This window comes from Coptis chinensis, chromosome 8 (genome assembly GCF_015680905.1).
Source record: "Coptis chinensis isolate HL-2020 chromosome 8, ASM1568090v1, whole genome shotgun sequence".
In the NCBI taxonomy this organism is placed as follows: Eukaryota; Viridiplantae; Streptophyta; class Magnoliopsida; order Ranunculales; family Ranunculaceae; genus Coptis; species Coptis chinensis.
Genome location: NC_141463.1, coordinates 62,510,503 through 62,520,782, shown reverse-complemented (window position 1 = coordinate 62,520,782; position 10,280 = coordinate 62,510,503). Strand labels below are relative to the sequence as shown.

Here is a 10,280-nt window from a genome sequence, read left to right as displayed (position 1 = left end):
GCATGTCATAGCCGTTTTAATGCACACACAAACGATGTGGTCAAGCCATTTGAGTGTACACTCAAACGATATGGCGGTACCATTTGAGTGTAAACTCAAACGGTTCCATGGAGATTCTAGAGAGCCAAGTTTCAAAGGACAGGCTCAGACCGAGTGCGTGTATACTCAAATGATATAGCGGTATCGTTTGAGTGTATACTCAAACGACGAACGACGTGGCTATATCGTTTGAGTGCACACCCAAATGACCCAAGGGGTTTGTTTTGGTGAGACCGATTGAATTGGTTGTTGGGCCTGGACTTTAATGACAAACTTGTAATATGACAAATTTGTAAAAAAAAATTTTTTTTTAGGGGTTGCCGAATCCAATTTGATGAGTGCCGATTGAATCACCAACATGTTTTTTAGGTCAATGCCAAAGTTGTAATAATTTTTTTTTTTTTGGAGTCTGCCCAGCAGCACGAAATGGAAGGTGTCTGTAGGCTGTAGCTAAAGCCAAAATAATTTACTTCAGCCAGAAAGTGGGACGGTTTGGGTATTTAGCTGAGAAAATAAAGCCCAACCAAATCCAATAATTGGGTCTGACCCAAGTACCCAATTCTAGTTCACTTCTAGAAGCCACCAGTGATAAATCATGAACACAGAAAAGTGTGTGATCAAAGAAATTGAATGGCATTTGCTATTGCAAGAACCATCGCAATTTCACTTACCTATTCATTCCATAAAACTAGTACAATACTCCCTCTTGGACAAAGTTATAGAAACCCAATTTTGTACACAAAATACTCCTTCAGTTCTTCACTCACAATGAACAATCAAAACACCACCACCACCACCAATTGCACTACTGACTCAAACCCAACCACCACCAAAACAGTGAGTGTCTTTTTTCACAATAGGGGTCTTGTTTTGTGTTTTGTTTTGTTATATTGACACGTGTCCTTGTGTGGTGCAGGTAAGAGTAGTGATAAAGGGAAGAGTACAAGGAGTGTTTTATCGAAATTGGACGGTTGAGAATGCGAGAGGGTTGGGATTAAAAGGTTGGGTGCGTAACAGAAGGGATGGTTCAGTGGAAGCTTTGTTTTCAGGTAATCCTGATTCGGTAAATGAGATGGAACAAAGGTGTAGACGTGGTCCTTCTTATGCTCTTGTTACTGGTTTACAGGTTTTTCCTTCTAATGAAGATCCTGGAAATGGGTTTGTGAAAAAATCTACTGTTTGATTATAAACTAGTTTAAGTATTACAAATTCTATTATTGGCTAAAAAATGTATTAATCAAAATATAACGCCACTTGAGTTATTATATTGGCTTAAAAATGTATACTGCAAGGCAAGTTGTATAACTCAAGGAGTTTATTTCCACATAAACACAATCCAGGAACGTGTCAATTTGCAATGTCCATGTGCAAGTTCTTGCATAATTTGCTATACGGAAATCGGAATTAAGGACAACACAGTTTTTTTATCTATTGGTTGGTTCCCATTAGTTGTCTGGCAATGTTTTCCTGGTGAACTTGTGAACTTCAACTTAGGCTGATGAAAAACGCGCAGTGTTTTCTGTTCATAGGAAGTGTTGGCAAATTTTGTTCTGAGTGGGTTTTCTCAAATCTGCATATCACCCTCGAAATGCTTACTGACTCCTAGATGCAAATACAAACTTCCATTACACATGCTCCTCGTGACTATATTTAGAACAGCTGTAGAATTGTTAATCTGGCTTTGGTAGCACAACATTTCCAGTGTCAAGGCATCACCGACAAAGTGTGGGTTCAAAACCAGGCCGACTGCAAAAGAAAACGAGTAAAGAAATCAGTGCTCAAGGACGGCTGAAATGGGAAATGGATATCAACTCGATCAGGTTGCAAATAGCTGACCAATCTCTTGTGCAATCCTACGTCCTCATTCCTCATGGCTATGTCACGACTAACGTAGTAGCCGAGATGTCTTTTGCCATTCACAGGCGGCTTAGCCGAATCGTATATGTGACTAATTATGATGACGGTGACCAGTTATAAAATAAGAATGAATAGCTATGAGATTCACATTATGTGAGTACATACTATTTTGACTTTTAAAATCACAATCTCTTGTTTTACGTCCACACATGATTATTCGTATTTGTAATATCTCCCTCGATTCAGAAAAATTCTTATATGCCTCCCTCCTTTATGCAATTCAATACCTTAAAAGTTCAAACCATATCAGTCTCGAGTAATTTGGCTGCAACAAAATGCTTTTATGTCAACTGATCAAGAATGTTTGTCCGTAACTGTCAGTAGAGAAATTTATTTGCTTAATCTCTCGCCATGGAGCTCAAACCCATAACACTGACCACTCTAGTAAAAGTATACGAGTATATTCCTGATTGAATTGGGCTTCAGTGATCGAGTTACGATGCCAAGATGTCACTAAACAAAATCGACCAAGTGACTAAGTTGCATCTTTAGAACTCAACGAAATCATACCAAAAAACTTTACATCCAAAGAGTATGCTGAATTATGACACATCTCCAAGGAGCCCTTGTAGAAAGACAAGTTTGTGGCAAATATAGTAAAATAACGAACTCACATGTCACATTTCACCAATCGTTATTGAGGACTTGGTCCCTCACTAATCCTTTCTTAATTTCTAAAAGGTGACTAACGCATCAATTATATTATTTGATATGTTTAAATAATTGCCTAATTTTTAATTAATATATCTTTTAGAATTCCACTTGTTTCTCGTTTAATAGCCGTTCTGTCCCATACATAGCTTGAGTGTGTAGGCTTTAATGGGGAGTTGGTGATGCTTAGTTGACCATAAAGGATTCACGTACTCGTGTTCTTGTAATTCTATATTCTGCTCCTTAAGTTTTGGATTGGATTTATTGCTTTAATGGATGAAGCTAAAGAGATAGTGAAACACCTGTTGGAGATTGTAAAGGAGATTTCTGGATTTCCTGAATGTGGAAACACATCAAAGAAACTGTATAGTAACCTTGTTAGAAGAGTTAAGCTGTTAAGCCCACTGTTTGAGGACTTAAAGGACAGTGAGGGAGTTCTTGGGGAAGAAGAAGTTCGAGCTCTGGTGTCGTTGAAGGTTGCTTTGGCATCTGCCAAGGAGATTCTTCGATCAGTCATTGAAGGAAGCAAGCTTTATCAGGTTTCTTTTCTTCTTCTTCTTCTTTTAATCAGTTCCTATTTTGTTTACTGGTAATCAGATCAAAATCTAATAGAAAAAATGTAATTGTCAAGGATTTCTAGATTGAAGGGACATAGAGTCACCTTGTAAACGCTTATCTACACTGCCCACACACATGACATTGGGTTAAACTGAATGAAGAAACAAGATCAATGTAACCAACCCCAACTCTTTGCAAAAAGGCAAAGACACAACAAGGATGCCATAGAATCAAATGAATAGGTTAATGATCAGCCTGTGTAAACTATATGCACTTCATAGTGGTGGTGGACTCTCACTGCCTTTCGAAAACAAGGATTTGGAGACCAATTTGGTCTGATAGCTTGAGCGTGAGTTTACCCAGTATCTGACAGAATTTTAACTTGAGGTAGACAAAGATGTCATAGGAATTTCGGGAAAATCATCCATTCAAAAGGTTATAATAGTTGTTCAATGCTTTTCAGGCTCTACAAAAGGAGGACACTGCTAAAAGATTTCAAGAGGTAAGCGAACAGATAGAGAAAGCTCTAGATGCGATTTGCTATGGGAAACTTGACATATCAGAGGAAGTTCTGGAGCAGGTACGCTTCAGCTAATTGAGTAGTTCAAAGTGTGTTCACTTAGATTTTTGAATAAGTTAGTTTTGTTTCAAGACTGCAGCCTGCAATATCTTTTTCTAAATTCCAAACAATCTTAGAAGAACACTTGCATTAGCATCTTATATTAGTAACAAAAACTGCAAAACGAGGAAAACGCTACTTACAGATATTCCACTTTACAGATAGAACTTGTTCATGCTCAGTTCAAGAGGGCAATAGAAAGAAAGGACTCTCCTGATTTACAACTCCAAATGGATTTGCTTATGGCACAAAACGATAAAGATCCCAACATTGTCATCTTAAAAAGAATTTCGGAAAAGCTGCACCTCAGGACGATCAATGATCTCAAGAAAGAGTCACTCGCATTGCATGAACTTGTAGTCTCTGAAGAAGGATATCCAGGAGACTACCTTGATGAGATGTCATCATTGCTTAAGAAGCTTAAGGAATCTGTAATCTCTGATAAACTAGATGCAGATGCTTCAGAAGGAGAAAATCGCTTTATGAAGCAAAGGTCACTTGTCATCCCAGATGATTTCCGGTGCCCAATATCTCTCGAGTTGATGAAAGATCCCGTCATTGTCTCCACTGGACAGGTTAAAATTGTCTCTGGTTTTGTTGTTTTCAACTTGTGCCGTCACTCTTAATTTACTATTTGAATTCCTTTGCAGACTTATGAACGTTCTTGCATTCAGAAATGGCTGGATGCGGGGCACAAGACCTGTCCCAAGACACAACAAACTCTGTCACACACAGCCCTTACACCAAACTATGTCTTGAAGAGTCTAATAACTCAGTGGTGTGAGAGCAATGGAGTTGAGCTCCCAAAAAAGCAAGCAAATTGCAGAAATAAGAAGTCGGGCAGCTGCAATTCAGATTGTGATCGCGCAGCTATAACTACCTTGTTGCAGAAACTAATGAATGGAAATTTGGAAGAACAGAGAGCTTCTACAGGTGAGCTCCGGCTGCTGGCAAAGAGAAATGCTGATAACAGAATATGCATCGCAGAAGCTGGAGCTATTCCCCTGCTTGTAGAACTATTATCCTCCCATGATCCTAGGACACAGGAACATGCGGTTACAGCACTTCTCAACCTTTCCATACATGAGCCTAACAAGGGGACTATAGTTAATGCTGGGGCAATACCTGATATAGTAGATGTGCTTAAAAGTGGCAGCATGGAAGCAAGGGAGAACGCAGCTGCCACCCTTTTCAGTCTCTCTGTCGTAGATGAGAACAAGGTGGCAATAGGGGCAGCAGGAGCAATTCCAGCTCTTATCAACCTGCTCTGCCAGGGGAGTCCCAGAGGCAAAAAAGATGCCGCTACTGCAATTTTCAATCTTTCAATATATCAGGGTAACAAGGTGAGGGCAGTGAGAGCTGGGATTGTGGTGCCTCTTATGAGGTTACTCATGGATGCTGGTGGAGGAATGGTTGATGAAGCACTTGCAATACTAGCCATCCTTGCAAGCCATCAAGAAGGGAAGATGGTCATTGGTCAGGCTGAGCCCATCCCAATTTTGGTTGAGGTAATTAAGAGTGGCTCCCCACGCAACCGAGAGAATGCTGCAGCGGTGCTATGGTCGTTGTGTACTGGAGATGTACAACACATAAAGTCAGCGAAGGAGCTTGGTGCAGGAGAGGCGCTACAGGAGTTGTTAGAACATGGTACTGATCGGGCAAAGAGGAAAGCTGGGAATCTTCTGGAACTTGTAAGAACGGATAGCTGATGCAATTGACGAACAATGAAATCACAAATCACTGTGTATTGCCCCAGCTGAGCAGATTGGTGAGCTTTTGACATCGCTGTCAGGACTTCAATATTTGAAACTCATAGACGAATATTTAGGTGTTTCGAACAAAGGGATGGAAGAAAATGATTTTAGCTTCTTAGGAGAATGTTCGGCATACTAAGAAAAGGGCAAAAAAAAAAAAAAAAAAAAAAAAAAAGAAAAAAGAAATAAGAGAAAAAGGTACTAATAATAAAATCTGGGCAGAAGTTCTTTGAACAGCGCGCTAAAAAGGGAGTTGGGAAGTGTGGAGGCTAAGATTCGTGAAATGGGTGGATCTTAACAATCAAGAAACAGTAGAAACTTAAAGTTTAGATATTCAAATCTATGAAGAACATGTTTTTTGCAGCAGCATCCGTGTATTGTGGAGTTGTTTATCAATCAAGAAACAGAAGGCACACCAATGTGCAGAACCCAGATATTAAACTCATTTGAGAATCTTGTGTTTCTCCAATTACAGAAGGACAGAGAAACTTAGAACTCAGACCTTTATGTGCTATATTTGTGAATAATTAGTGTTGTAAATACCAACTGCAATTCATTATATGATAGGATTATTTTGTGTGGGAAGACACCACTTCGAATAACTGCAAGATATATGCTGTTTGAATACTTCTTTTTTTCCTCAACTAAAATTCGAAAAGTTCAAAAGTTGAAGTACCCGCAAAGTGAGCTTCAAACAAAAGCCATAGTCACGGCTTAAATTGGAATCTCCACTGTGAAAGTGGAGCAGGCACACTTCTGTAGCCCGAGCAAGAGTTGTAATTTTCACTTATCTGTCGACAATCATTTTGGTTCCTTTGCAGATTGTCATAATTAGTTTTTCTGCAGTACGGCAGTGCTATTTGTCTCCTGTACTTGAAAGATGCGAGCTCCTGTACTTGAAAGATCTCGCATCTCTAATTTCTCTGGTACCAGTCATCAGGAAAAGAAAGGCACTGAAACCTAGTAGGTATTACTCAGTAGCATGCATATTCTTTAACAGATACTCTAATCGGTTAACATTTTCAACGCCTAAGTTTGTAAGAGGACGGCAAATGTGAGCTGGATGCCTTGTGAGTGATAACAGCCTTTTCCTTTTGGGAATGCTCCACTTGAGTTGAGGAATTGTATGACGACCGATGCGCATCTTGAGGAGATTGGGTGAGAATTGGTGGGGCTGCACGCCATGCTTTTCAGTTTCAACTGTTGTATTTTTCTGCTGTAACTGGGTTCCAAATACGTCCATCAAGGTAAACTTGTTTTGCCAGTGAGTTAAGCAACAGATGAACGTCTTCTTGTTGAGGGTTGTTACTGTTTCCTACCATAAACTCGTGAGTCTTACCATCTATCTCGATCACACTTGACCCAGGAAACTTCTTTATACCTTTCGCCTTCATTACCCTTCTTACCATGGCTGCATCTTCCCATCTATTATTGCTAACAAAAATGTTTGAAAGAAGCACATATACCCCACTGTCATCAGAATCCAGCTGAAGTAGGTGGCTTAGAATGTTTCGGGATGTCTCAACATCTCCACAAGCCTTGCAAGCACTCAGCAGTGCTCCCAAAATGAACACATCAGGTTGCATAGGCATAAACTTTACCAGCTTTTGAGCTTCATCCAGGAACCCAGCTCGACAGAGCAAATCAATCATGCACCCATAGTGCTCTATCCCCGGTATGAGATTATAAACTTGAATCATTTGGTTAAACTGCTGACTACCTTCATCCACCAAGCCGTTATGACAACAGGCAGTTAGGATAGCTAGAAAGGTAACCTCATTGGGCCTTACACCACCATTTAGCATTTGTTTAAAATGACCAAGTGCTTCCTTTCCATGGCCGTGCATGGCTAGGCCTCCTAGCAGTGCATTCCACGTGAAGACGTTCCTATGGTGCATTCGATGGAAGGTGCAGAGTGCCATCTCTACAGACCCACACTTAGCATACATGTCAACCATCGAAGTTCCAATATGGGCATCCCATTCAATGCCATGACGATCAACATACTCGTGAACCCATCTACCATAATCAATTGCACCTAGACTTGCACATGCAGAAAACACACTCGATAGAGTAACTTTATCAGGCTCTACACCAGAAACTTGCATGTCATGAAAAAACTCTAAAGCTTCCTTGGGATGTTTACATTGTACTAATCCACTTATTATGCAAGTCCAAGAAATGATATCTCTCTCTTGAAGTTCACAAAAAACTTGCTTTGCCTCATCCAAACGCGTACATTTGACATACATATCCATTAATGCGTTACCCAACATAAGTCTCACCTCAAATTCACGCTTAAAAATCAATCCATGAACCGCCCTCCCCAAACCATAATCTCCAATTCTCCCACAACCTACCAACACACTAACAAGAGTCCCCACATTTGGCTCAACCTCCATCTTCGAAAAAACCATCACCGCCTCTCGAAAAAGCCCAGCTCTAACAAACCCGGAAATCAAACTAGTCCAAGAAACAACATCTCTAACAGGCATTTCATCAAACAAATTTCTCGAATAGTCACAGTCACCACAGCAACTATAAAAATGAACAAGAGCATTACTTACATAGAGATCAAACACCAACCCAACTTTAACAACAACCCCATGAAACTGTCTACCTTCACCAATCTTCAAAACCTTACTACAAGCTTTCAAAACCACAGGAAAAGTATACATATCAGGACAAAACCCATTTCTCAACAACAACTTATAAACCAAAATAGCAACACGGGGCGTCTTAGAATCTGCATAACAAGTGATTAATGTGTTAAAAGGGAAAGAAGTTGTGTAAGGGTGTGGTAATTGATTGAGAAACTGACAAGCGTACTCGAAATCAGAAGAATTTTTAAAGAACTCAATGGCATTACACATTACTAAACTGTCGTTAACCAAATTGGTTGTGATTAGTTGTGCATGGATTTGTTTGAAACATTTGAGATTGGTCCTACATTTATGGATTAAGTTTAGAAGTGATTTGATTTTGTTCATGCTATAAAATTCCACTAGCCGTTTAAATTTGATTTTTTGGATTAATGAATGAATTGAGTTCCCGCTATATTTTAGTCCTTCTTTACTTTGACCCCAAGCTACAGTAATTGTAAATTTGAGATTGGCAAGTTATAAGCCCTGGACCCATCCTTAAATGTGATTTTGGAAGTAAGCAGCACTTCCACGCTTTTGGTTTGGACTCTAAAATTTTGCATCAAATATGACTTTAATATAATTGAGACACGTTTTAATGAATCTTTAATATATGTGGGAGTGACTCTTAGGGACAGATAGGGGGAAAAGTAATTCTTAGAACCATCCGTTTTTTTTTAATCACAAACAAGGATCGGGTAGATGAAAGAATTAAAAACGATTTGGGTAGATGAAATATCAAGTATACCCCTGACACGAAATAATAAACAGTCTACCTAGCTGAAACGACCCGGTGTATATAATATATATGAACAATATATATTTGGGGCATGAACAATCACTGTTCATACCTCAATATGAGCTATGAACACAATACATATTTGGGGTATGAACAATCACTGTTCATCCTCGAATGGCTACATTGGCATGTTGTAGGCTATGTAAAGCTCAAGTGGAAAATAATGAACATCTTTTCTGGCAGTGTTCATTCTCGTAGCAGTTGTGGTCGTGGATTGCTCAAGCGTTCGGTGTTTCACAAAGGTTGCGGAATTTTAGTGAAACAATTAAACTGGGAAAAAATTGGGGTTCAAAAGTTCTACATATTTGGAACTCTTGTTTGGTGACTGGGTTTGTTAGTATCTAGAAGCAGTGAAACAAAGTTCATTTCGATAACAAGACTCCTAAGATTGGTGAATGTAAACACTTAGTGAGAACTCAATGCTCACACTGCATAGGAACAAAAGACACTTCAGTTTTGGAATGTAAGTCCATGAAGAAGGAAAGCCCCTCAGGTGAAACAATGTTCTTGGATTCCACCAGAACCCGATATCATGAAGTTGAACATTGATGGTGCTTCTGCCGGCAACCTAATTATGTCTGGTATAGGTATCTCATACAAAAATAGTTTGGGAGAATTTAAGTTATCAATTTGCAAGAATATTGGTGTAGGAACAAGTTTTAGGGCAGAGTGTATGGCAATTGTGGAAGGAGTTGAGCATGCAATCCTTAAAGGTTGGAGACATTTGTGGGTAGTAGAAACTGATTCTGAAGTAGCTGCCAAAGCTTTAACCCGTGAAACTTACCATGGGATTTGACTCCAAGCTAAATGGAGTTATTGCCGGAAGGAGTTGCAAACACTCAAGATTTCTATAGTGTGGAAAGAAGCTAATACGTACGTCGGCAGATGCATTGTCTAAAAAAGGTGCAACCCTACCCCTTCAGGAGGTTGTCATTATTGAAGGGAAGCCCCAGTAGATGCAAGTGGGAAGCTCCATTTGAAATATTTTACCGATTTTGTTAGTTCAAAATACTTGTGTTTGTATGAGTGTTATGTGAGATTTGATTGAATTAGGGTGGTGCAGTCTGTTGCCCTACCCTAAATAACACATGTACTTGGATCCTTTTTAATGCAATTCAACTTACTTAATTAGCAAAAAAAAAAAATGTATGATCAATAAGAACACATATTTGGGGTATGAATAATCACTGTTCATACATCAACATAATGTATGATTAGTAAGAACACCTATTGGAATATGAATAATTATTGTTTATACCTCAACATGAGCTATGAACAATCATTGTTCATACATCAACATA

General features: G+C 39.2%; 3 protein-coding genes across 3 annotated transcripts; 2 read left to right on the top strand and 1 right to left on the bottom strand.

The window, feature by feature from the left end:
- The first annotated feature begins 583 nt into the window (after positions 1-583).
- LOC147482320 (acylphosphatase family) lies at positions 584-1,468 on the top strand. Its single transcript, XM_086576128.1, has 2 exons — positions 584-876; positions 956-1,468. Exons 1-2 carry the CDS (start codon positions 670-672, stop codon positions 1,220-1,222), a joined length of 474 nt encoding a protein of 157 aa, XP_086432254.1. The 5' UTR covers positions 584-669; the 3' UTR covers positions 1,223-1,468.
- Positions 1,469-2,743: 1,275 nt separating this feature from the next.
- Positions 2,744-6,150, top strand: LOC147482319 (U-box domain-containing protein 14-like). Its single transcript, XM_086576126.1, has 4 exons — positions 2,744-3,146; positions 3,629-3,745; positions 3,946-4,359; positions 4,435-6,150. The coding sequence occupies exons 1-4, from the start codon at positions 2,880-2,882 to the stop codon at positions 5,491-5,493; spliced, it is 1,857 nt and encodes a 618-aa protein (XP_086432252.1). The 5' UTR covers positions 2,744-2,879; the 3' UTR covers positions 5,494-6,150.
- LOC147482318 (Pentatricopeptide repeat (PPR-like) superfamily protein) lies at positions 5,979-8,653 on the bottom strand. The gene has a single exon (XM_086576127.1). It carries the CDS (start codon positions 8,526-8,528, stop codon positions 6,735-6,737), a length of 1,794 nt encoding a protein of 597 aa, XP_086432253.1. The 5' UTR covers positions 8,529-8,653; the 3' UTR covers positions 5,979-6,734.
- Positions 8,654-10,280: the final 1,627 nt, after the last annotated feature.